This window comes from Gopherus flavomarginatus, chromosome 14 (assembly GCF_025201925.1).
Source record: "Gopherus flavomarginatus isolate rGopFla2 chromosome 14, rGopFla2.mat.asm, whole genome shotgun sequence".
Lineage (NCBI taxonomy): Eukaryota > Metazoa > Chordata > Testudines > Testudinidae > Gopherus > Gopherus flavomarginatus.
The window spans coordinates 4,680,173-4,708,054 of record NC_066630.1 but is presented as its reverse complement, the minus strand read 5'-3'; the positions used below and the strand labels follow the sequence as shown (position 1 = coordinate 4,708,054).

The following is a 27,882-nucleotide window of genomic DNA, read 5'->3' as shown; positions in this document are numbered from 1 at the left end:
GATCCCCATACTGTAGGCATTCAGGAGGCTGAATCCTTAGCACAAGTCACTGTGGTTTAAGATGCCCATTTGTAGTACCAACCCAAACGTATCAAATTAACCAGGCTACACCTCCCTCACAGAGGTTCTGGGAAGTTTAATTAGTTAAGCCTGTAAAAGCACTTTGAGATCCTGACATGAGAGGTAAAAAGTATTATTATATACACCCCTGTCTACAAGCCACTGATATCTAACTTTAATCTGACTAAATATTCATTGGTAAAGTAGTAGAGCTGCACAGAGGGCAGAAGTTTCATTTCACTAAGGATTTCAGGATTTGGAAATGTGGCTTCATTCCACACAAAAAAACCCTTCATTTTGGGATAATCAAAACATTTCATTTCAATTTTTTGAAATTTAGAATTACAAACACAAAATAAAAGTTTTGGAAACGCTGTTTCAGAACAAAAAACTGATCTGTTTCCTTCCAAATACATTGGAAACTGATTCAACATTGTCAAAACTTTTTCCTGGTTTTCTTCTGAAAAGAAATTCCAGTGAAATCCACCGTATTTCGCACAGGGTTTAGATTTTGATTGAACTGGATATTCTGCTGGAATCTGGGTCGGTCAATGTTTTTTTCCTCCAACCAGCTCTATGATGCAGCCTTCAGCTTTGGTACTGGATAATTAGGCAGGCTTCTGTAATAAAGTCAAATGCACCATAGTCTAATGCTGTCATTTTACAGTCAGCCATATCCATGACTGCTTAGACTCTTCACGACATAGGGTCCAATCGAAAGCCCCCCACTGGCTTCCTTACTCTCCCTAGCTGGCCTAGTAATCCAAAATGGGGTTTTTGAGAGTAATCCAGAACTGGTGGATTTGGCACAAATGTCTCAAATCACATCTCCCGGTGCTTATAGCCTGTATCCCTTTCAATGGAGGAATCTTGTTGCCATCCAACCTAGATATCACCCAGAAGGGTATTAACTGATTCCAGGGAAATAAAATGCACTGAAAGCTAAAAGCCAGCTGCTGACTTGGCTCTCTTTCAGGGAGTGTGATTGATTTCATGTTTCTTCTCTCCTAAAAGGTGACAGATTCCGGCCTGGAAATCCACCTTCTTATGGAATTATTTTTATAATTCATTTATAGGATTTTAACTAGATCTTGAACAAGGAATAAATATAAACCACAGAAGAGGTTATGCCATGAATCCAGCAAATAATGCCCACAGGTCAAAAATAACCAAGAGAAGAGGAAGCAAACCAAATGAAAGGCAAATATTTTTTCATTATTCTTCACATGCTTTTAAAATAGACCATAGTTTAGTCAAGAGGAAACAAAGCATAACTTTAGCGCACTCTGTATTACCTCTTCTAATAATGCACAAGAAATTTGTGTCAAACACTGATACTACCAGAAACATTCAAGCAAAACCATACGTTTCCAAATAAGTCTCAAGAAAGAGAAATCAAGCCACTCATTAAGAAGACCAGCGTCCTGACACCAATTGAAATCCAACACAGTTCTTAGGGTGTTCAAGTTCTAGGAGTGACTGTTATAAAAACTGGTAAAAAAGGGAAATTATTCTGTGCGGTAGTTTGTAAAGTTTCCAGTGCACAGTACAGCAGCAAGATCACTGATGTGGGATTCCTCTTCCCTGTCTGATGAAGTAACCACTATCGACGCTGCAGAACATTTCGCCTTATCCCACTCAACCTTCTTCTCCCTAATTTGAATCAGAATATCCTTGAAAAGGAGATGAAAACAACAGCTCCCCGTCCTCATGAGATCTTTCTTCATTAGTGCTTCTTTGTTCAGAATCATTAATGTTATGACTGAGTAGATGTTGCCATCCCTAGTAAAAAATAATATATTCTCAACCTTCCAAAAGTTACCCACCTTATCAGCTTCACTTTACAAAGAGGGACATGGCTTTGGGAAGTCGTTACTAAAGATAGTGACCAAGGGGGTATCCCATACCTCAGTAAAAGGCTTCAATGTGCAGGGTGCTGAGAACTGCTAGCTCCCATTGATGTTAATAGCATCTGAAAATGCTCAGAACCTTGCAGGATCCGATGCTAAAATGAACATCCCCTGAAGTCCAACAGTCTCCTCCACATTAGTATTAGTTCTAGGTCCATTTTTAAAAACCCACTAGCCTCTGTCAACCTCAATAACCATCTGAGGACTCCGTCCCAAGGCCTGGGTCAACATTTTATTAGCAAATGCACAGCTGTCATTGCCTTCCGTTCTGGCAGGTCAGTTCAGAACCTTTGCCTTTTCACTTTTAATACTGCTTTCCAAGGATTCACATTTAAAATGCAGAGGCATGTTATCTTTCATCACCATATTCAACAGTTTGCAGGGCATTAACCTTGGGTGTAAGTGTTTGGAACTGATCTGCTGGTTTCCAATTCCAGTGTGCAGATACCAAATTGTTGGTCCACAGAGACTAATTTGCCACCGAGATAATCCATTTGTTGCTGCAGGTTTTCAAATCAAGCCTCCAATTTTGGAGCCATAGACTGTGAATATCGTAGGACTTTTCCCATGATTATTAGTTACAGCAATTTCAGAAGCTTCTTTGCATTGAGGGGCTGATAACATAGCCTCGGGGGTGAGGAAGGGGCCATCTCTGGAGTCTCCTGGCTCAGCTAATTGGAAATTAAAGTCAAGGAAGGAATTCCCTGGATTCTCAGCCTGGGCAGCTTTTAAGCTTATGCCACTTGGGAGGCATACTTAAATATAAAGAAGGGAACATCACATACCAATGAATGAACTCAAGACATAAGTCCTCTCTCTGTCTGTGTTATGTGCTGCTCCAAACTACACATCTTAAAAGAGCAAAACACCAAGAAACCATCACTGCTAATAACAGCCCAGCCAGTCAGCCAGACTCACCTGCCTTCTTTGAAAGGCTGCCAACAGCCACAAGAAAACCAACTCCTGCCTCAGTGCAGGCAGTTCCCAAACCACAGAGGTCACTGTGAGCGCACTGACTCACTGAGTGTTCTGAGCAGCTGGAGCCTGGATCAAACATGCATCGAGGGTCCTATATAAATACTAAGGGCAGGATTTACCAATATGTTCTGGCTGCTTTGTGCTGCTACAGTGACGCAAGCCAACCACAAACACAGCTTACCCGGCCAGGTAAGCCAAGTTTACAGCTGCTCTGTGTGACCAGAGTGGTGGAAAAGTTGGAGCTCGTCGGTGAATTTGTCCCAATGTGAGGTATTTATTTGTATGACAGTAGTGTGTAAAGGGCCCCATTATAATGGAACCCTCTCCCCCCGCCCCCGACACAGTAAGATAGGCACTGCCCCAAAGAGCTTGCAATCAAAACAGGCAAGATAAAGGGTGGAGGAGAACAAAGGCACAGAAAGGGGAGGTGACTTTCCCAGGGTCATGCAGCAGGTCACTGGCTGAGCTGGGATTAGAACTCTCCTGATTTCCAGTCCCATCCTAGACTGTGCTGCATCTCTCAGAGCTGTAATAGCACCTGGTCAGAATCCTGCCATTCATCCCAACTGGCTCTCACTCTGCTCAGGAGAAGAGAGGCAGGTTTCTAACACTAGTGCTGGCATCTTGATTGCTGTGCTCTTAGTTTTGTCAGCCTCAGAAAATACACACTGCACACGCTGATCAAATACCTTTTCAGTTTATTCTTCAATTCCCCTGGGCCCAGAACAACATTAAAAACTGTCCACCTTTGAAAGAGGCATTGATTAAAAATACTTCTTAACAATCCAGCTATGGAGCTAATTTCCATTTGCTACAATTATTATTTTAATTTAAAGCAGTAGCTCCTTCATATTAAATTTCTGTCTCTTATAAAGAAACAAGTGCAGAGCAGAGAATTAAACAAATATCACTGTCGATTCACTTACAGCATCCAGAATTCTGCATGCAGACATGCGCAAAATCTGGATATCTCTGGAAAAGGGATTGATTTAAAATAAGAGTGCTATGTATATTCACTTGTCATAACTGCACATGCAAGTGATTAATTAAGTCAATTAGACATCGAAACGGCTATTTTTATGCAGAACTACTGCAAATAAATGTGCACATACAGACACTTTGCACGCACACTTTTGAAAAAACTGGCTCTAAATGCTGCACTTCTCAGCATTTATCACTTCAGCATAATTGTTTCCAAATCACATCACAGACACGTTGTTATAAATTCAATGTCTTAGAAATATTATAATGAAAACTTATGGCTGTTCGTAAAACCCTAATCAATTCAGTACTCTTGATATCTGTGTAATCAGAACAAGTCATCCTAGGATCTCAAGGCTGCTACATATCTCCTACTGTGCCCCCATTAAGGGGTCCTGGCTGGGTGCACAGCCATTTTGCTTTACAAGCTTGGGCATCAGTTTCATTTATTGTTGCACATTCTCTAACTTTTTTTTCCAGATGATAATACAAGGCTATGATGCTTAGAGAACCAGAAAGCAAGGAGGGCAAATGTCAATATTATGTGCTCCTCTGGAATGCTTCAGCTGATGCAACCCACCTGGAGCTGGCAAAGTCTGAAGTTAGTAAAGGAACACTCAGATGTACTAGGGATGTTGGCTTGCGGTGTCTGTCTGTTCCTTTGTGTTTGATCACAGAAATCAGGAATGTGGGAGTGTGATCTCAAGCAACTGAGTTGTCAGAGTGATGAAAATCAGGGCTCCACGTAACTGATCAAATACTGAGGGCATTAAGAAACTGATGGGCCTGTATCAGCAAGATATAGAGAGAGGGGAAAAGCAGCATCTTCGAGACTATAAGCTGGGAAAGAGAGAAAAAGGAGCAGGAAGGTAAGGAATACATAGGATAAGAGGCACCCAGATCCTACTGTGACAAGCATGGTATAAATGCTTAGAATGAGTGATTACTTAGTGGGCTGAGCTCAAAGAACAAGCATTGACCTCTGTTTATATGGCGCCTTTCGTCCATGGATCTCATAGCATTGCATTCAGAACTATTACATTTTAGGTTGACAGGATTTTCAGAGAATCATAATAAAGGAATCCAACATTTGCTGATCTCCATGCCTGTCAATAGTGCAAAGTATTAAACAAATTTGGCTAGTAGAGCTCTGAGCATTTCTGGGTGACAAACCCCAGCGGCAGTCAAGCTTAGAGAGGAGAGAGATCTGAAATGGGGGTGCTGATTTTGTACTGATTCCTTTCGCTACAGTCAGGATCCAATCCATCACCTCCTGTCATCCAGCATATCACTCAAAATGGGCCCTTTGCCCCAGCCGTACTGGGATGACATACATAAAATGTTAGGACTCAAACAGAGATGCCTTGAGATCTTTGATGGATAACAAGGGACACTATAACCCACAAGGTAAATAAGATGAAGACCAGCAGAAAAAACACCCCGGCAGATGAGCAGATCTGTGAGATACTAAGAGGGCTCTGCTGGAGGGTGAGGCTCTGGTATTGGTTATAATTCCTGACACAAAAGGTGCTATGGCCAACTCCGGTGTCACTTCTTGACAATCCCTACATTCGTGGGCCTGTCCAGCCTCTGTGAAGGGGTTTAGAGGAGGGAAGTACTTTGGCGAACAGAAGGATTGGGTTACTTAGGCGTGGAAGCAGGGGAAGAGCTTGTGTGGGCAGAAGTTGTAGAGCCAGGGTCTCAACGGGTGGTATAATGGTTAGCACCGAAGCTGGTTGTCTCCATTTATCTGGAGTTGTGGGCTTTGGTGGGGGGAGGAGTGGAACAGTTGTTCCCTTCCTGAAGCAACTCACCTCTGCATCAAGACAAATGGGAATAGCATCAAGTGCTCTGGAGAGACAGAAGTGGCCCAGACAGGCTGTACAGGACTACTGCTAGTATGTTCTCAGCAATCCCCAAACGTCTTGTTAGCTTTTCTTTGTGCACCAGAAAGCCACTAGCACTAGCGAGGTGCATGAGTACCAGACACAGAGCCAGGGGAAGAGCCTCCTATGTGCAATTCTGCTGGGGATCCACAATTCCTGAGAACGACACTTACAGGAATGCTGGCCCCAGAATGCTGAGTGCGGCACTTGGACAGTTTGCACTGTGAGAAGAATTCCCCATAGAGCATAAACTGGGAACACTGCCAAGACTAAAGATCCTGATGCAAATGGGCCTTTCGAGCCTCCAACTGGCTGTGCCCATGTGACTGAAAAGTGACTTCCTTTGGCAGGCTGGAAGCATGACCAAATCCCTATCTGAACCCAGATTTTCTGAAGTGAATGGATCATGGACTAAGCCACTGAGGGCCATTCCTGGGTCCCAAAGGCACTCCGTGTAATACTGTAGGGAAATTTAGCACTTACATCACACTTTTCATCTTCAAAGTGCATTACAAACATTACCTAGCTCATGCTCACAACAGCTCTGTTTGCAGATTCATGCTTGACAAATACAGGGCATTCTCTGCTTGGAACCTGCTGGTTAATATTAGGCTATTGAAGGGAATGTTTGCATCAGGGAGACACAGAGCCTGTGGGTGCAGGGACCATTGTGATAGGTGCTGTGTACACACACTAAAAAAGATAAAAAGAAAAAAAAAGGCCATGCCTCAAAAAGCTTACACTAGAAATACAATTTTAAAACAGTCACTGAAAATGACTGCAGCTAGCTATATACTTCATTCCTATGTGACTAGAAAGTAAAGCAAAGCAAATCTGGCATATTCTATCTGGAGGGTATGAAAGTTCTGGGCAACCTTCTTCTGGGACCTTCCCTTGAGGCCACTTTCGGCCACTTTAATGAAGAGCTATCCAAGAGAACAGCCTGAGTGGGAAAGAAGCAAGTTGACTGGACAGCCATGTCATTCCTGAGGTAATGTGAGAGTTGTGATTGGCTGAAAATCTTCTCTAGTCATATCATTTAAAAATTATATTAATTACTGAAAATTTACCATGTATTGCAGCAACATCTCATTTGACCCATTAAGAGAGACACTGAATTAAATGAAAACTAATTGCTAAAACCCTGAGAAGTAATGCTGTAACCATTGGCCCCTTCTGAAGAGTACGTGATGATATCTTACATCACTCCCTTCCATGATGTAAACACAAGTGTCCATGTGCATTGTGAACCATGATCTCAGCTGCTTACGGCTTTCGAGCAGACCCTGCATGCTGGAATATTAGTGTGGCCAAAAGCATTTCTTTGGATTGGACTTGGGAGGTTCCAAACACTTTCCTAGCTTCTCACAGCCTGGAGGAGCCCAATTCTGTTTAAAAAAAAAAAAGGAGAGAGAGGGAGAGAAACATAAAATCAGCCTTGTGGAATTAAACTGTCAAGGTCTGGAAGAGGAGCTGGACAATGAGCCCTGAGCCACAACAGACCCATTTATATTTTTAGTACACAAGACCACTCTTATATTCTATTGAAAAAGGAACCTTCACTTGTGGCTGAAGCTAGCAGGGTCCGTCTAGCTACGCCCTTGGAAGTTCATCCCTACAGTCTTCAGGTAAACCCACAAATCCTTTTCCAGCAGATGATTATGACACTGCCTTCCACATTCCTTCAGCAACAGACACCTGCATTAGCCTCCCCGCTGAGATCTGCAGTTTGCAGGGAGTTGTGGTGACCCTTTTCTCCAATACCGTGATGAGGGAGCAAATCTACATGTTTGGTGAAACCCCTACCCCCGATCCAGAAAGAGGCTGTAATTATTAGCAGTAAGGTATTTTGTAAAATTTCTTAAGGAACCAAGTACAAGGCAGCAGCTTCTGAAGACTGAGGGTGAGAGAGAGAGAAGCATATTTGCGTTAATGAGCGTTTTGGGGGATTAGCTTATAAATTGATGGATTAGGAGGTGCTTAGATAACAACCACGCCAAAGCATGTGAACCAAGGCTATCTGCCTCCCTTCTTTTCTTGCTTCTTGAATGATTTTATCCCAGTGGGCAGGTGGCAGAGGATAAACCTGATCAGTGAGGAAACCCAGCTTCCAAAGGGCTATTAGGAAATGGGCAGGTTGGGGTGGGGGTGAGTATTTAAATGATTAAAAAAAAAAAAAATGAAATGTAGGATCGCAATAAAATGACTGGAAAGTTACAATCCCTGTTCTGTCTCCAGAAATCGTCTGCTCTCATTCTCCCTCCTGTGAAACAGTAGCCTGGTAAATGATGGTCTTTCTTTCTTCTCTCTCAGTACCCATACTTCCATGGGAAAGTCTTCTGGTCAGTTATTAAAGGTCAAGTCTGCTCTGACCTACTGTCTTTTCATATATATATAATCTAGTCATTTGCATTTGTTTAGTATCAGATTCCTCCAGGGAAAAGATTAATGCTATAAAAATGCTGGAGCAGGTTTACATTCCACGTAACTAACAACAGATGGCAGTGACGCACCAACAATCTCTGCGGGCGGTGAATGGGAAGGCAGAGGGATTTCATATGAGCGTGTCTCCTGAAATGAAGGGCTCCAGACAATTTAAGAACAATTAATTCTGCTTTCTAAATATGTTTCTCACTTTCAAAATACATAAGAACAAGGAAAACCCACTGGAAATTTCACAGGCTAAACATTCTGCTGAAGCAATATAGATCCAAACAAAGAAAGGGAATTTTCATCCCTTTGGAAAACTGGATTACATCTGCTTTAGACTCAAGATTTAAGTCTATTCAGCTTTCACAGATCCATTGTTGAAACACCACGTCCTGAGACCCCTTCCATGTGCCAAGTCCCACATCCAACAAAACTGGAGTGGGTCCAGGCATAGGGGCAGTTTCTTCAAAACAGCACATTTGAGAGATCAGCTCAACAGGGGTTCCCCGCACACTAATGACAGGGAACACTGAGGCACAAGAGTGGAGGATTTGCCACATTGGTGGTGCAGAGGTGCTAAAGTTGCAGCGCCTATTCCTGTCCCAAGACTGGAGTAACAGCTACAAAGTGGTTGATCTGCTTTATTCCATGGCTAAATAGGAAAGATTCCTCTTCCCAGTCCCCCCAGGGATCTTCAGTGCACAACCCAAGTAATTGGGCTTGGCACTAAGAACAGATATGGGGACCCACTACTAGGTACGTGCAGAAATTGGAGACCCTTTCAATCCATTTATCAAAGCAGGCAATGTAATACCATTGCTGAGAGATGACAGTGATTAAAGCAAATGTGAAACAAAGGCAGCACAGAAGAACTGATTCAACTGCTTCCCCTGTACACATCCAAGACATGAAAATCCTAGAAATTAGGGATGGTAAATGGAATTTGCCCTGGAAGATTATTTCACTGTCAGGAAGATTTTTCCTATTATTCAACCTACAACATTTTCCTTTTTTCAGTTTCATCCCCGTATCCCAGACACACATCTTGGACTACACTAAATAATTCTCCATCTTTGGGGTTTACATGCTTCAAATCTTGCACACTGCTACGGGCCCTTCTCAATGTCCCAAATCATCACGTTCAGAAGGAGCTCAGGAGAAATCAGGGACTTTTTGACTGAAATGCCAAAGCACAACTATAAAACGTGCAGTTTCAAATACAATCTGAACAGAAAAGCAGCACTACTCTCCAGCTGCTGTGTTTAAGACCACGAAGACTTTGGAAAAACAGTTGTGGGCTGAGCTTGGGAAGGTGGACCAAGACCAAAGATACCCAAAGCTATTGAGAACGACGAGAGCCCAGGTGCCAATCCCATTGCTCACAATGCAGCTGGACTTCTGAGATTTGTGGAGGGGATTAGGAAGGAGGAGAAGGCACTAGAGCTGTGGATACTGTACTATCTGTAAGGAAGGAAGTCACAGAGTTTATCACAGTGTGCTGGTAGACTTTCCAGGCCTAAGGCCACCCACTTTGTACTACGGCATTCCACAGATAACCAATGGCTGCATCTTCAATGCAGAAGCCAGATAGCCCTTTGAAAGGACCAAATGACGTTTCTTCTCCAGCCCTCCTCAGTGTTAAGTGAGACTTTTACGCTTTACGAAATTCATTATAAGTCAAGGATGCTCAAATTGATTTATGTTTTAATCCCTTACCATGACGGCCTTGTCACACACGTTCAGCTGTGGCTCCCCTGGCACCATGGTCTCCTTGTGCAGTTGGACTTCGGGGGATATTTGTTCCATAACTTCCTGGTACTCATAGCTGGAAAAACTAGAACAATATGAAAAGCAACAGGAGTTACTAGACAGACACTACCCTGGTGTCTGGTTCGATGTATGGTGTATTTAGGGGACAGGAGTCTGTACAGCGCATGGGACTTAGGGCCATTGGGAAATTGATGTCTGGTACGGATGCTCTGGGACAGTGTCTAGAGCACTCTGCAAGCACCTGGTAACACATCTAAATAAGTAAATGAGTAAGTTGGGTAGGATTTCCAGAAGGACTGGAGGGTGCTGTGTGTCAAACTTCCATTGCCTTTCAATTGGATTTGGGGCCCTCGGTGCTTGGAACATCCCACCCGTTTTCCCTATAACAAGGGAAACAACAGTACTTTGCATCTTTCTTGCATCCCTGAACCAAGGATTTAGTGTTTTATTTGCCAACGTTGACTAATTCAGCCTCACAATCCCCTGGCAAGGTGGGCAAATATCACGAACCCCACTCCGGAAATGGGGAACCCGAGAAAGAGAGAACTCATGAGACAGAGACAGAACCCGGAGTTCCCAGCTCCCCACCCCATGTTTAAACTACAAGAATGTTTTTCTTCAGCAACATTCTTGTTGCTGGCTGGCACCAACCTGTCACATTCATACACAGGACACTGGCCAAGCTTCTCCCATTGACCTTAATGGGGAGTTGGCAGCCTAAAACCCTCATGCAAAGAACTGTGCACCTATCTCCCTTTTATCAGCATTATTACTTCAGTAGGTATTGTTTAAGTGGCTTACACTCTATTTCACTGTGGTAATACTTCAAGTACTTCTAAAATGGAGGATTAATACCCAATGATCTCATTTTGCCCATATTAAGAGTCACTTAAGAAACAGAGAACGGCAAATTGCTGCTGGAGATAAAAGGGAAACAATGCAACGTGGTCCTGACCCTAGGCTCTCTTTGCTAACAGCCCAACCTGGCCACCAGCCCCACACTCCAGCTAATTTCCTTCTCTAAAAAACAATCATATCTTGAAGCCCAGCGATGTGCCAACTGTTTCCAGTAAACCCTATAAATATCACATCTCCTCGGCAGCCTTCCAGAGAGAAACTGATTGTGGGGATGGGTCTGAGCTATGCTGATAGAGAACTAAAGGGAACTGACAAGCTCAAGCAAGCTAATCTGTCTCTCTCACACCTAGTTAGCTGTACTCTGGATTAGAGAATAAATGTAGAGACTATCACCAGATCCAGTGGTATGATTTGTTGGACCACCAGGAGAGATTATTCTTGTAAAGTTCCCATTCCATCACACTCTATCTCCTTTTTTCTCCAATTGCAGCAGGTTCTCCAGTTCCGTGTTACACCTGAGGCTATTCTGAAAACTGGGGGTCGACCAAACATTTTGAAGGTCCCAAAGACCATCTCTGGCTACCACTCTTGATAGGAGCATTCAAAGCAGCAACCGCATGGCCAGTGAGTTGAGACAGCATTGCACCCGCATGGCCACATTGTATCTGGAGGTACTCTGGTCACATTCAGCACACGGGACTCCCAGGATGACCGTTTGTTAAAAAACGTTATTCAGCTGAGGCTGTTCGGCGTTAAAAGCTAATCTATGTTGACATACAGGGAAAAGATCACAAAGAAACGCCCGCGCGCTGTCAGGAGACATCACAAAGGGAAGCTCACAAAGGCTGTGAATGCAGTAAGAGAGGAGATGTACAATGACTTATACAATAAATTGGGCACTGGAGCCATTAAAATTGGATAGTTCTTTAAAGGGGGAATGTCACTATGCTGCAAAGTTGAAACGAGTGAACGCTTCTCAAGCCTAAATGCTACCGTGACTGGCATATCAGAAACCAAGACAGCTTGTGTACTTCACATGAAAATACATTCTAATAGCAATAGTGCTTTGTCCTTCTATCGCACCTTTCATCTATCGATCTCAAAGCGTTTTGAAAATCTTATTTAATCACACTTTGTATTTAGGTGCCATTTATAGAAGGGTTAATAAATGATTAAAGATGCTTTAATAAACGGCTAATTAATTGTTCGAGTCCAACAGATCAATAGGTTGGTCAGAACCACCACACTTTTTACTGATGTGGTTATAATGATCTAAACACACATACCACTTATGTCTGTAACACATTTAACCCCTATTCAGCATTTACTAATCTTTTATAAACTGTTTATAAGTGGAATTTAAGCTTCACATCTTCTTTGCAGAATACCTAAGGGTTAAATGCTTCACCCACCAAAAGTGCATTTGGTGCACAGGGTTCAAAATTAGCTGGAAACCCGAGCTGTGGACTGGCTGACAGGTAACAATGTGTTGCTGTGATTTTGCTGCTTTTTGCTTCATACACGTCAAGGCTGTCGATAGTGAAACCTTCCTTTTTGTCATAATTACAGCCACTGGGTTTGCCCACAGCTCTGCTTCTCACCAGCCATCTGTTACAAGTCTGCATGGTGCCGAATAGAATGGAAAGGGCTAGTGTCATTTACAGCATCTCCTTGCTCGGATCTGCACATCCAGGCCATTGTTTGTGTGTCCCTCGCTAGTTCAGTAACCAGAGGAAACCTTGGCCCAACATCAGTTCCTGTGAACCTGTTCAGATTAGCCAAGGAAAGTGGAATGGGAACACCCCTATCCCTCTGTCTATCTATCTTGGGGTATTCGAACCATCCATCACTGTAGTACCTCAACAGTTAGATCCTTTCAGTATGTGGCACAGACTGAACAATTTCCAGAAGCATGGTCTGTTTGAAGCAGCCTGGCTCAGACAATAGTTTCACACCTCAAGGCCATATCTAGTCTGTGTTTGAAAACATAGGACCTAAAAGGTGTTAGTGAAAACAAGTTAAGTACCAAATAGACAAGTTCTTAAAAGTTACACTGAGACTCCGCAAGTGTTTTAAAACATGCTGAATTGTGACAGCCTTATTCACCTGAAGTACTCTACTCCACAAGTCTCCTCATGGTGTAGGCCAGCATAATAGTCAATGTAAGGTTCTCTCAGTCTGGCCCTAAAATACGTTGGCTATAACATGTTTTTAAAACACAACCCATGTTTCTCATCTAGTCCTGTCCCAAGTGTGTGGGGATGGTACTAGGGGAGTGCCCTGCCCATGTGACTACTGTTCACTTTAAATTGGAGTCATGCCACGAAGTCATCTTTCGCTCCTTTGGGGTTATTATCTGAGTGCCAGTGTGGCTGGCCCTGTCAAAAACGGAGGAAGACAGAGCCTCTGCCCCATGGAGTTCACAATTTATTCAGACCTGCCGGCTGACCTGTTCCTATCTACAATATGCTTGATGATCCCCACGCTCATGTGCCGAGCTTTTACAGAGCAGTATTTAGGGACTGTATGTAGTGGGTTGCCACTGCCCACAACCTCATAGCAGAAGCATGTTTGGAGAAGGAATTTGTATTAGGAGTGCGAGTTTGATTAGTACCCAAGGTTTAGGGGGCAGATATTTCCTGGTAACCAACCTGAAATCTACCTGTGAACTGTTAACATAGCTAGGAACTTCTCTATCTCTTACGAGTCGTCCCATTGTCTTCAGTTGGAACGCAGGATCAGACTCCAAGTGCAGAGCCTGCAGCATTTTCTATAAAAATGATATTATCTATCCAGCTGTTTGAATGTTACCGTCGAAAGGAGACCCGCTTCGCCGCGGTTTGCTCTCGCGTTCCCGGAGCCACCCAGCAAACCGCAGGGAAGGAGACCTGCTTGCTCTGGGCTCTGGGAACGAGAGAGCAAACCGGGAAAGGAGACCCGCTTCGCCGCGGTTTGCTCTCTCGTTCCCGGAGCCACCCAGCAAACCGCAGGGAAGGAGACCTGCTTGCTCTGGGCTCTGGGAACGAGAGAGCAAACCGGGAAAGGAGACCCGCTTCGCCGCGGTTTGCTCTCGCGTTCCCGGAGCCACCCAGCAAACCGCAGGGAAGGAGATCTGCTTGCTCTGGGCTCCGGGAACGAGAGAGCAAACCGGGAAAGGAGACCCGCTTCGCCGCGGTTTGCTCTCTCGTTCCCGGAGCCACCCAGCAAACCGCAGGGAAGGAGACCTGCTTGCTCTGGGCTCTGGGAACGAGAGAGCAAACCGGGAAAGGAGACCCGCTTCGCCGCGGTTTGCTCTCTCGTTCCCAGAGCCACCCTGAGTGAAGGTTCAGACCACTCTGCCTCCAGGGCACACTGCATTTGTATTCTAGCTCAACAATCCTGCTGAAGGGAAGAGCTGGGAATAGCAGTGAAAGAAGAGAGAACGTGAGCAAGGGTCGAGCAGGTGTTGTTGAGAGGAGTTTGCTAAAAGAGATCCCCCTGTGTACATGAAGTTACTCCATGCTCAGAATGAAAGAACAGAGTGGACGAAGTCCAGGGTCATTACACTAATTGACACTTTACCTCCAGGAAGTCTCTTGGGAGCCAATCAGGGCTGCATTGCAAGCACTAGGTCCCAGACACAGGTGTGGCCTGTGCTTAGTTCATTTAGAGTAATTGTGCTTTGGCAATCTGTTCTCATCTCCTCCCTCCCCAAACAAATCCACATGTAAACTGCTCCACTGTTAACCCCCTCCCCCATGCCCTACAGTGAAATTAACATTTGGGAGAGGGAATGGAGAGGTCTTTAATGTACTGTACTACTTTGATTAACAGAGTATGATTTTAATCTTAGAATCCTCACAGTCCTTCACCTTCAGGTTTGCTACTAATTTTGAATTATATGAGAAGTTATGAGCCAATTTCTTTATCTTTCTCATCACACATAAACCCGTAATAAACAGTATACCCAAAACAGGCAGAACATTTCTAGCTAGCTTAGTTTTTCAGCTAGGTCTTGGTTTTTACATTATACCTTTTCCAGGTGATTTATATACAAGCAGACTCCAATACCTCTATCTTGGGAGCCACAGGATTATCTTAATATTGAGAGAAATGTTACCAAATGGCCATAATATAACAAGTATAAGTGGACTAGCCGTGTTAGTCTGTATCCACAAAAACAACAAGGAGTCCGGTGGCACCTTAAAGACTAACAGATTTATTTGGGCATACGCTTTCATGGATAAAAAACCCACTGCTTGTCAGAGAGAAGTGGGTTTTTTACCCACGAAAGCTTATGCCCAAATAAATTTGTTAGTCTTTAAGGTGCCACTGGACTCCTCCTGATAGTACAACAAGCTTCCTAGAAGTCTGACACCAAGCTATTTAATACCAGTACTCAGATTTACAGTGTATTTTAAATCAGACATATGTGAAGGTAGTGGAACAACATAAAATCTGGTTAATAAAGTGGCTTCTGTATTTTACTTCTTTCTCTATAGGAATGGTTTAACAAAAATCCCTTCTGGTTTCTAATAATTAAATAATCACACTCAGACCCTGATGAGCTAATTTTATCTACTTCAGGTACTTTCTGGGGTTCCTATAGCATCCACCACTATAGTATTTAAGACTTAAACTTCTGCTATTATTCAGTCTTCCTTTGTTGCTATTTTCCATTGTCAAGTTTATTCTCAATGTAAAATCTGAATTAGATGAGAAGGAGACAACCGGATTGGGCTCTGCTTCTCAGATGCAGCAAGTTGCACTGACGGGAAGGAGGCATGACGTAAACGGAAATGGGAAGAGGGTTAAAATAAAAAAACAACCCGAGACCCATATTTTAATCATCTTTTATTCTGGTAGCTTTTGGGGCATTTTAATACAATTGCTCTTAAATCCCTTTGGCTCTTGCTGTGCAAAATTATCACACTCCTTCTACAGTTCTCCTGCTGACAACATAGAAAGCCTACAAAGAGCTAGGTCCGAATGACTGCCTCACACCTTTTCTCTCCAAGGCACTCACAATCAACCATGTTGTCCTTGATTTTTGTCTGAGGTTCTAGCTGGCTCTCTCTGGGAGCAAGGCCTTCTGAATTCAGAGGCTCATCTAGGGAGCACCCTTCCTGAGTATGTCAATCAGGTTCCTCTTGCTGGCTGGCTGTCTCCAGCAATCAGCAAAAGGATTGTCCATCTGGTCCAATTAATCTCAGCCTATTTTTAACGGCTCTTTTTCTGGTGTTGGGTTTGTTTGTTTTTTTGACCATCATTTTAGAGTAAATACACAATTAGGGAATCAGAGTTATCTTACATTTGGAAATGTGTGTGTTGTAAAGAAAGGCCCTGGCTAGCAAGTAACCCTTGAAAGAAACAAGTTATAAGGCAAAAGAAATGAAGTAGAGAGGGTATCTGGTTCAAAAAAAATAACTAATGAGATATGGGGAAGTTTCCAAAAAGAGGGTCTCTGACCAATAGGGGGACTGCCGATGGTTTTAAAGAAGACAAAAAGATCTGTCTTGGAAGGAGCCAACGTGGGGATACCAGTGTTAGCTTAAAAAGGAAGACCGATAGGAACCCAGGTGCATCAAAAAAGTTATTGGTCAGCGGGAAAGGTGGGAAGGGAGAAAGAGGAGAGACCTTGGGGAGAAGGGAGGTTGTATATCTTATCTGGATTAAGACTGGAAATAAGGGCAAACTGTCTCAAACTGGTGGTTAGTGAAAGTATTAATTACCTAGGACATTGTTTGTTTGTTGAAAGGGGTAAAAAAAGTTATGAATGTGAGGGTTCTTTGTCATGCTGGAGCATGCCAGGAATAGACAAGTTTTCCCTAGATCTGGCCTGTTTGTAAGCATACTGATCACATGCTTATGAAATACTTCGTTACTGTATTGGGTGTTGTAATTGCTTATTCTTTACACTGTTGGACATATTTACAGCAACTGTATAAACTACCATTTGGCCTTTGGACTTAATAAAGCAATGTGTGGTTAAATGAGTTATTGATGGTCTCCCATATTATCATTAATTCCAACAATTGTTTCTCCTTGGGGCTCAGCTATCAGTACTGGACCCGTTTACACCACTTTTGTTTAAATGTTGACTTTAGAATTTACAGTGTCCCTGAAGCGTGTGCTGGCTATTTTGACTATTAGCGGTAACTATGCCCAATGGCCTGTCATGGGTTGTTAGATGGGTGGGATCTGAGTTGCTACAGAGAATTCTTTCCTGAGTACTGGCTGGTGAGTCTTGACCACATGCTCCGGGTTTAGCTGATCACCATATTTGGGGTCAAGAAGGAATTTTCCTCCAGGGCAGATTGGCAGAGGCCCTGGAGGATTTTCGCCTTCCTTTGCAGCGTGGGGCATGTGTCACTTGCTTCTGGATTCTCTGCACCTTGAAGTCTTTAAACCACAAGTTGAGGACTTCAATAACTCAGACATAGGTCAGGGGTTTGTTACAGGAGTGGGTGGGTGAGATTCTGTGGCTTGCATTGTGCAGGAGGTCAGACTAGAAGATCATAATGGTCCCTTCTGACCTTAAAATCTATGAAAGCTGCACCCACTGATCAAATGCAGATTTTAAAGCACTATTGCTATTCAAATCTTTGCCATGGCAGTGGTGGGGAGTAGGGGAGGGAGGGAGAGAAATCTTTGTACAAAGTATCAGTAGCAGCTCTGGAGATGGACACCTTACCTATTTACAATGTGGGTGACAGCGGGCCGTATCCATTTAGACAGGCTACTACTCCTAAATCCTAAACAGAGCGCCGTAAGAAATGCTGTTGCAATGACACTGGATAAAAGGAAACCAAAGGGAGGGCTGGATGGTGGCAAGTGTAGGCCTGTATAACTGAGCTACAGTCCCGGCTGATTCAGGGTTACTCTGGAATTAGCCCTTTCTCCCAGTGGAAAGCAGAGGCAGCCCAGACATACCATCACCTTCCTTTCCATGTGGGAAAGGGAAGTAACTGTTGTACTGATTAGGTGTTACCAAGCATGGAAACACCAGATGAGCCCAAAATCTTTCAGATGATGAGACAGGCAGTCCCCTCCCCCACACCTCCTACATCAATTTTCTGTCTTCAGAAGAGCTCAACAAGCACATGTTAAACAGGGAACTCCACGATCCTAGAAAGAAGGGAAGTGTGGTTTAGCAGTTTTAGCTAAGGCCTGGAAAACAAGAGGTTCCTGGGTTGCAGAGTCCCCAGGATCACTGCATGATCTCAGACAAGTCACAGCCTCTTGCACCTCAGTCAAAAATGCTGTGAAACAGGGTAGAGCTAGACCCTCACTGAAAACCAGATGTTGCCTTGGAGCTGAGCGTTCCCGTATTGTCTTTTTTCCATCTGAGCCCTTATTGCTGCTGTTTAGCTAAGTGCATTGTTTAAGTGGGAGGATAGGTGGTGATGCTGCTTTTACAGTTATGTTTGTGTCTTATTATTAATTACTTGGGGGTGCTAAGTTTTGTTTTTGCTCCCAGGCCTTATCACTGGAGGTAGCAGATCACTGCTGGGGGTTCTCCTGTGTCATCTGCCAGTGGGACTTTTCTTCCTCTGCCTTATGTTTGGCTTACTTCCCTTCCACACCTCCTGTTGACTGTATTTCCCTTCCTCAGTCATCTGAGCAAGGATGGTTTTACTACAGAATGCACAGTCTGTGGTTATTAAATCTGATATGGTCCATCATCAGGAGTATTGACCTCCTGGCAGTGACAGAGATCTATTTGTCTCTGAGAATCTTATCACCCCTGCAGCGTTACAGATTAGGGTGGCACTATTCTCCACACTCTTCTACAATGGCTGGTTGGGCTGGAGGAGTTGCACTATTGGTGTTTCTAGTTGTAGAGTCTTAATATAAGTTAATGCCTGCCCTGTAACCTCGTCTAGGTGCCATATGGCAGTTTCCCATTGCTGTTTTTAAAAAGGCAGAAGTAGTTTATTTCCCACCTATTATTATTAGCAGTAGTAGCAATATTAACATACTACCTAGGAGGTGCCCCTAGTCATGGACCAGGATCCTGTTGTGCGAGGTGTTGTACAACCTAGTTCACCAATATAATTTGTGAATGGTTTGCTGACTTTTTAGCCTTTTACTGTCCACTGCTTAATGATGGGCCACTTAAACAAAAATGATGGTGATTATTCACCTGATATTTCAGTATTTGTTTCAATGCTGATTTGAGAGTCCGGATTTGAGGCAGCGGTTTCTTGTAGCCACTTACGTGTCTAGACATTGTCTGGGCCTTTTTATTAGCTGTCTGCCCTTTTCAGATAATTTTTCACTTGAACTTCATTCATGAATTTGTTTCTTTTAATATGCCTTTTTGTGAAGCGTCACTCTCTGCTAAGAGGGTTACTCATCAAAATATTTGCTGGTGCACTTACTTAAGGAGAGGTTGATTTAATGGCTCACTGCAACACAGAGGTACCAATGTCTGGATTACAACGGGCAAAAGCCCATAGATGTACTTAGACAAGCTGTCCTCCACAGTCATATTTCTCTTCAGACCCCCCCCCCCCAGGAAGTGGGATGACTTGTTTGTTGCAAGAGGTGTTGCTGGAAGAACTCCAGGCATGTGCCTGACATGAGTGCTTCCTAGTAACCTTTCATTGTCTAACACCTGCTTGGTTGATACCAGGCAGCAGGTTTCTGTTGTTTTGACCAAGGCATCTAACTATACTTCTCAGCAACTTTTTCATAGTTTAATTGCTTTCCTTAGCACTCCTCCTTGGGCTGCAGGTAATTTTCCAGCGCTCTTCCTCAATGTAGCCACTGCTGTTTCCTTCTGGTTAGATGGCGAGGATCCAGAATAACTTTCCCTCTGATTATCCCCTGGGTGAAATTATACACTGGTTTTGCTCGTTCTGACGTTTCTTCCCTGACCTGTGAAGTCAGGATCTGACAGAAGAGCAGCTAATCTTTCTCCTATCAGTTCCGTCAGGAGCTTCTTCCTCTCTTTTCTGGCCCTATAACTAGCATTGTTAATTCTTTGATGGTTTCTAGGATTTTTCATCATGCTCTTGTAAACCCTGTTTTAAACACATTCCTGTTGGATTCTGAAACCATTAGTAAATATCAGCCAATTTTGTGGATTCCATTTGTTTCCTCCATTCTAGTCAACTATATTGTCTGAAATCAGAGGTCAGTGCTTCTCCAGGCCCAGAGTTTAGGGGACTCCTAGTTTGGATGAGGATCAATCACTCAGATCAGATGGCATTACTGACTGCTATTAATGATAAGCAATGGCTGTAGCTTTCTGTGCTGGTTTGTTAAGATGTTGCACCTCTAGAGATTTATCCTGACAATTCCTTCTGCACCTTCAGAGTCTGACTCCAAACACCTTCTTTATTGCAGTTTGTACTGAGTTTATTGTATTTTATGCTGTGCTAAGTTTAGTTTTATTCACTGGTTGTTTGTGTTCTTAGTGAGTATTGTAAAGCATCCTAATATAGGCATGTGTGAATAAAGCTGCAGTATTTTTCCCCACAATTGGTTCTGAAGGCGCTAGCAACAGATTAAAATAATCTCTCTAAAATGTTACTTGGATGCATCATATTCTTGGAAAGAACCGTTCCCTGTATGGTACTTGTGGGATGTGCAATACTCAGAGAATCAAAGAATTTAATAAAGGAAAATACTTATTAAATCACCTAGTACAGTCTCTGATATATTCTGTAACTAAGGCCTTCTACAGTTCCAGTGGTTTTAAATTAATCTGAAGGACAAGGAATTGTGTTCTGAGAGGAGAATGAATATTGCTTGGACTTAGATAAATGCTTCTCCCCCACATTGTCAGTGTTAATGTATGATCTTATGTTTTAAAAAATAAACCCCCAGAGCTACAAAAAAACAACATAAGACATAAATTAGTGTCTGTCCCTCAGCTTTCTTATACATGATCATTAACATTTCAGATGACAAAGACACAAAACTGGCTCAGTCCTTGCCACACAAGAGCTAAGGAGATGCAGGTAATCAAGGTTCTTACTGGGACCAGTACAGAGTTAAATTATCCTTTTGGCAACAGAATGCTGGGTTTCCCTCTGAGAAGCATCAGTGTAGGGACTCCCAATGGGCAAACTGCCAAAGGGAATAATTAAACTAAATAAAAATACACACCAGCCATACCAGTAACATCCCCATAAATGAGGGTAATTTAAGTACTACATAGGATAGGAGACCTACTTTCCATGATGTTTCCAATGTGACCAGAGACGAGTAACATTACATGTTGCAGAAAGGAATATTCATTTACTAAAAATATCCTTTCCATTATGATTTGCATATCAAATAACATCATTGCTTTCCATAATCATGTCATAATCTTACCATAAAATTCAATCAAGGAAACAGCTTGTGTGTGTCCAGAAAGCAATGGAACCATATGAGAAATGACTACAGATGTATCACTGCAATTCAGTTCAATCCTCAAAACATGGCTGTTGAAAGGAATGCTTAAACTATCAGGCAGCAGGTGCCCTGCAAACAGACACCTCCCAGATAAGCCTCTTCAAAACACAGACCAACATAGCCAAGATAAGATTTCTGATTATCTAATTTTTGGAATGGGGTGATTTCCACCTCCCACAAAAAACACAGCCATTAAACCAACTGGATATAATCTCATCTGGAATCCCAATCCAGTAATGTAATTTTACTGAGCTGAATTCAAAAATGCAGCCGCAAAGAATAAGATGTGATATGATTTGGTTTGTTCATTAGTGCTGAAATGCAATAGAAAGAGAGCAAATGCAATGGGATTCTGGAGAGTTTTATACACTGTGTAATATACCTCTAGGGTGCTCATCTGTTATGAGAGAGAAGAATGAACATATTTTTTCTCCCCTTCTCTCTCTAGTGAGAACACTTAGTGGACAGCACAGGCTCAGTGCTGTTGAAAATAATGGAGTGAGTGCATCCACTCAATTATTTAAAATGGTTGAGTAATTGCAGTCCTGTCAGTTCAGAAAACATCTCTCTGTAAAAGCCACTGCACAAAACCATTTCTGTGCAGGTGCTCTTGGCGGCCCCACTTTCCTCCTTATTTACTTATACATTCTATAAATCAGAGCCAACGGGAATGGAAAAGATAGCATATCCCAGTCCGCCATCTGACTGTGCTAAAACCCACATAACATTCTTCTTAATCAACGGAGAAGGGTGGAGCCCAGACAGACTTTTCACAGGGTGGTTGTAATTAAACTTACAGGGCCAGATTCACTATCTGGCTGGGTTAGCTGATGCCTGCTTAAACCCTTGCAGAAATCATTTGGGGCAGGAAATCTGCTAGAGGTGCAAGTTGCAGTGACACAGTTATGGAATATTAAGAGGCCAGCATAGTCCAAAGAGTGGGCGGTGTGGGGAAAGAGTCCACCAACTCAATTACTCTCCGAGGAAGCTCCCACCGTCACAGAATGCAGAGGGAAGGCACTAGTGGTAAAACCTCTCAGAATGTGCTGCAATGGGAAAGGGGAGGCTTGGCCCTGGAGAACACGCGCAGACAGCAGACTAGCTTGGGTGTGCACGTTCACTGATTTACTATTCTGCAGCTACCCCAGAGTCAGTCCTGTCCATGGGACACAAAAGTTAAGGGGTAGTGGACATGGGACAAGAGCCACTAGACAGTCCCAGCTTGACTTAGACAGGTGCCAACCCAGTGTCTGGCCAAACAATTTGAAAACTATGTTTTGTTCCGTTCTTTATTTATTAGTTTAGACCTGTGGTCACCTGTCTAAGCTTTCTGAGGTGTAACACCTGATTTTCAGAAACAGCTAGCAAGTCTATTGATAAATATATAGGTATTGCCATATACCCCAGGTGATATCTATGCTGATGTCATCTTTGTACACCACCACCACTTGTTCCCTAAGAAATGTCTGTCTTCTTTCCACACATAGCTATATGATCATCACAGATTTTGCTTTCATTGCTAGATTGGCACAATTGCCGTATCAGTTTCATTCGGTGCATTTGCCTGTTTACATCCCTCTTAAGACAAAATAATCACCAATTAACAAAATCTATACCATTAATAATGAATTAGTCAGATGGACAGCAAGGCATGAAAACAATATAATGCTCAAATGAGACGATAACCATTTAATACAGCTTATTTTACCCCTACGAAACAGAACCTGAATAGCCAGAAGAGGAGCTTTGTGTAAGCTTGAACACTTGTTTCTCTCACCAACAGAAGTTGGTACAATAAAAAAATATCACCTCGCCCACCTTCTCCAGCAATCAAAAGAGTCAGGTCAGTGAAATAATGGGACCAAATGCATCTGTAACAGGAGAGTAAATGCCAGATGAACTAAGCCTTGTGTTAAAGTCACACTGTGCTTGCTGAAGATCTTCCTGCCACCTCACTTCCGAGCTCCTTCTGGACCAGAACATTTACACTAATGAACAGTTCCATTTGTGTCTTTCTTGCTCACCTTATCGGATACTTTTCCCCAGGATCCCTTCCCAAGTGGAAGAGCAGAGGCAGTTTGGTGTGTTCCTCCTGAGTATGGGTTGTTACTCCAGAAATGTTCTGCCCAGGACAGAAATCAATACCCTGCATTGGAGAGAACGAAGTGGGTCATTGGGAATGTGAGATGAGAGAATGGGTTTGAGTTTATTATTTAATAACAGACGTAAATATGAAGTCCTCAGCTCTCAAGACTTTGGCTGAGACCACTTTCTCCACTCGCCCATCATTAACTGTGATTTTTTTTCCCTAAAATAAGAAGTTCTAACCCAGAGTTGATTTTGAGTTGGCAAACTGGATTCTGCTGTTACTTATGCTGGGGTGAAAAACAGTAACTCTACTGGCGCTGATATGGTGTAAAGCTGGAGTGAGAACTGAAGCAGGACTCACATTTCTGTACTACTAAAACGCAAAAGTCATCTCTATAAAATATTCATTAAAATGAAATGGCAAATGAAAGACAAAAGGGGAGATCATTTAATCATAACAACTCTGCACATGAAAAGCATCTCCTCCCTTTGATTACTGCAGTACAGAGCTGCACAGATGGGTTCTGACTGGCTGGTGACAATGTTACAAAGGCGAAAAAATCTAATAAAAGTAAAAGGCTTAATCCCAAGAGACAATGAGCACCCACAACTCCTGCTAGCTTCTAGGGGAGATGTTAAAGCTCAGTGTCTCTCTGAATCTGACCCAAAGCCATATTTCACTGAAGAAAGCTGTAAATTTTAATAAATAATAATAATAAAAGATGTTTGTCTTTCTGATTTACATCTTCTCAAAGTCCTGGTATTAGGTTATTAAGCTGGTAATGCTAGGTGGGCTGGAAGATCTGCATCAGGTCTGAAAAACACTCCAGTGCTCATTAAAGTCTGTGGAAGCAAAAATCAGGATTTCCCCAGCAGTGGCAGCTGGTATGATGACCATAAGTATCTGGGCATTCCAGTTGCTCACATCAATGGGTTAAGTCCTCAATAAGCAGCCCAGGGACACCCAGAGCTGTCTGTTCAGAAATCCAGAGCAGTTAGCTCTCTCCATTTGTGCATTTGTATGCTTTGCCAGGTTGTGTGTCTCCTGAACTCCAGCCAATTATTAGCCTGATGTCAACTCCCTAATAACTTAGAGCTTGGCCTACGGTCCTACTGGCTAACAGAACACTTTTAGCTCTGGGAATAGCAAAAAATTTTAAGTGCTAATTTCACTGAAGAGAAAATAAAGCAGGAGGCCCCACTGACTACCAAGAACTAGCACCTAATGGACTTGTTAAACCTCACAGGTTTACAATTCCAGCTAACATGCTGCGCTATTTACAGTACTTCATAACGCCCTGAGACATGGACAGAGACCCAGAGAGAAGGTAAATGGTAATATTTAAATGGAGAGGGGAAAAGCAGTTGTACTATTTGCTTATAAAACAAACAACACATTGAAAAGCTCTCCACAGATGTTAGGATTTGATTGGCAAACAATTTTCTAAAAATATCCTGTATGTTTTTAATGGACAGCTGGTCAGCGGAGCAGTTAATATTCTGCTTTTCAATAAAGCAAGAAGGTTAGAAGCCCATGAAATCCCATTTATCTGCACAGAGCTATAGATTCCTGAATCAGTGGCTGGAAAAAATAAGAGAGTTGCTTGATAGGTTGTAGCGGGCAACTAATAATGGACTTTAAATGGATACAAAAATGATTGACCTTTTAACCTTCTCGTACCATAGACCTCGGAGACTGAATGAGGTTTTGACAGAGGAAAATAGAATTTAACTTGAAAAACATACATGGAACAGTAAGTGGAAAGGTATCAAAGCCCAGATATAACATACAAATTATAATTTGGATGCAAATCAAACAAGTTATTTAATTAAGAGCCTGCTAATTGATACACTGCTCCTCTACTGCAAATGTTTTAGTTTGAGGGAAGAATTTATTCTCTTGGGCATTTGCTTCTACATTGCTCTGCTTATACGAGAAGCAAATGGTGAAATGTAATTCACATAATGAGGTGCTCCAGAACACGTTCCAGATTATATCCCCAGATTCCTGAGAAAAAAGTCTTCAACAAAGGTGTCTCAGAACCAACAAAAAGCTACCTCTCTCTCTAGCTTCAAAAGGCAATCCCCTCTTCAAATCTAATTTACTAGAGGGAAAAAGAAAACCTCTCAAACATAACATTCTGTGACATTGATAAATAACACTCCAAAAATGTGGCTGAAACTACCATTTGCATTCTACAGCCTTTCAACTTTATCTCCTCAAATAAAAAGTGAAATACGAATCATTTTTATGATGTTCTGTGTGACATCAAAGTCCAGCTGTGGCCCAGAGATGGCCTCAAAACTTTCCTACTTGCATATCAGCTACTAAGTAAAATAATATTCCCCCTCCATCTCCACTGACGGCACTGTCCAGCAGAACAACCACTACATCACAATACAACATCAACAGTTAAAAATGATCCTCTTAGAAGTCCAGATCCAATGGGAATGAGCCTAGCATAATAAATATCTAGGTAATGAAAGAGACAGGAAGAGGTAACAGCAAATGGGAGGATCCAGTACAAACCAAAGGGATGGTAATAAATAAATAGGGAACCAGCTGCGATCACTCCAAAAAAACCACCACCACCTTTTTGGGGAAAAACAGTTGTTAGCTGACTTCTAAAGACAGGGAGGGATGGACTGAGCTGGATAGCGGGGGAAGCAGGTTCCAGGTCAGACTGACCCAGAACATCAGGGTGGTTATTGAGGAAAGCCCTGATCCTGCAGTCAGAGTGGTTTGGGCACAAAGGTCCATCGGCATACATCTGAGTGCCAGACAGGACGTTACGCGGCTGTGCTGGGATCCCTAAAGGCAGATGATGAACAAGTGCTGCTCTCCATCCGGACAAGGTTCCTGGTCTCAAATGCTGCCAGGTCCTGTGCCATGAAGAGCTTTCAAAACCAATTTAAAAATTCAAGCCTCTACTTTACTGGCGGCCAAAATAAAGAACGCAGGCATATGTAGCGTGCACACTTCCACCTGGTTCATGAGTCAAGTTAACCAGAGCCCCATTTGCAAACCCAGTATTGCAATAGAAATGGCACAGGCAGACCCTGAATGCTTGTGTGGCCCACCTACTTCAAGGGTTCACTCACATCAATCTGACTGCAGGACTGAGGCTGTAAAAAACATTATAAATAACCTGTTGATAATCTGAATATTATATATACACTATACTATGCGCCAGAGCACAATACACAGCAGGATGACTGAGGACACATCCACTGCCATTGTACAAGACAAGTGAGGAGGTCTGATGGCATCAAAGATTTTGCCAGAGCAATTAATGTGCTGATGGGGAAAAAAATGTTGGTTGCATACAATGCATCAAACCGTAATTTCCCATTAAAATGGACATTCTGAGCCTCCTCTTGATGGAGCCCTATTGCTGAAAACTGACATTATCTGAGACACCAGCAGTATCACTGCGCAGTTTAAGAGGCAATAAAACATCTTATATTCTGCAGGAAAATCACTTTACTATTTAAATATCATAACGGTAATTCTGCCTGTCCCTACATTTTGTAAATTCAATGCTGTTTCCAGTTCTTGAGAAGGAAACTGCACAATATCCTCTATGAATAAACTGAAAGTCTAGGATGCTCTGTCCGCACTGCTTCCCTTTTCCAGAGCAAAGAATTTTTAATCAATTCTGCTTGAGATTTGGGAAGAATTTTCAGGAACAGACAATCCACACATTTGTGCCTCTGGTGTCTTAGGAAACATGTAGATTAAACTTGTGTATGCTGCTTGGGAGGGGAGAGGGGGATGTGAGATGGAGACTCCCTAGATCTTCCTTTATCAGGATGAAAGGAATTACTACTTTTCATTCCTGCCTCAAAGAAGGTTCTTCTGCCTTCTCCGCACAAGCTGGAGTGAGTGCTGATGAAGCAGACATGACTGGTGAAGAACAAGACTGTTCTTTCTAGATATTTGTACTGGTGAAGACTGTGAGGGAATTTGAAATCATGCCACTGTTTCAGAATGATTTCCCAATCTTCGGCAAATTAGACATTCCTTTTTAAAAGGGACAAGCTAACCGCACAGGCCGTAGAAACTAAGAGCTTTGTAGGCTTTAATGTTAGATACAGTGGGCCTGATCCTCAGCTGGTGTAAATCAACATCCTTCCACTGAAATCAGTGGAGCTTTGATGCGTATCTGGACCAGTGTTTTTGCTGGCGTTCCAGACGGCCAGCTTCACTTAAAAATGAAATTCATACACGAGAAGAATGAAGAATCCTTTTAAGGGAAATGGGCTGATCCAATTCCTGCATTCCCCGCAACAAAACCAAAACCACCATTAGACTTATTATATTGTTTCCTTAAACATTTTTATTATGAGAGCCTGTGACTAACAATGTGCTTTTAACTGGCTATTGATTCCCTGCACAAGTCTAATATAGTTTAATCCGCACCTTAGCTGAAGTAAGATGTTCATTTACAATAAACAGTGACCTCACATAGAAAAAAGGTAATTGCTTATATTTAGACAAATTCTCTGATCTTTTTCTGAACACTTACAAA

The 27,882-nt window shown here is 42.7% G+C and overlaps 1 protein-coding gene across 3 annotated transcripts in view; it reads right to left on the bottom strand.

The window, feature by feature from the left end:
• The window catches only part of GALNS (galactosamine (N-acetyl)-6-sulfatase), an 81,300-nt gene that overhangs the window by 7,778 nt on the left and 45,640 nt on the right, over window positions 1-27,882 (bottom strand). For 2 of the 3 annotated variants that reach the window (XM_050922611.1, XM_050922612.1), the window contains exons 12-14: window positions 23,287-23,408; window positions 9,962-10,079; window positions 7,086-7,203 (exon numbers count right to left, since the gene is read on the bottom strand). In XM_050922611.1, coding sequence (XP_050778568.1) covers window positions 7,117-7,203; window positions 9,962-10,079; window positions 23,287-23,408 — 327 coding nt within the window. In that variant the 3' untranslated portion in view covers window positions 7,086-7,116. Of the gene's footprint in view, window positions 1-3,629; window positions 7,204-9,961; window positions 10,080-23,286; window positions 23,409-27,882 lie in introns of those variants that run through there. The other variant, XM_050922610.1, reaches the window with a different exon arrangement.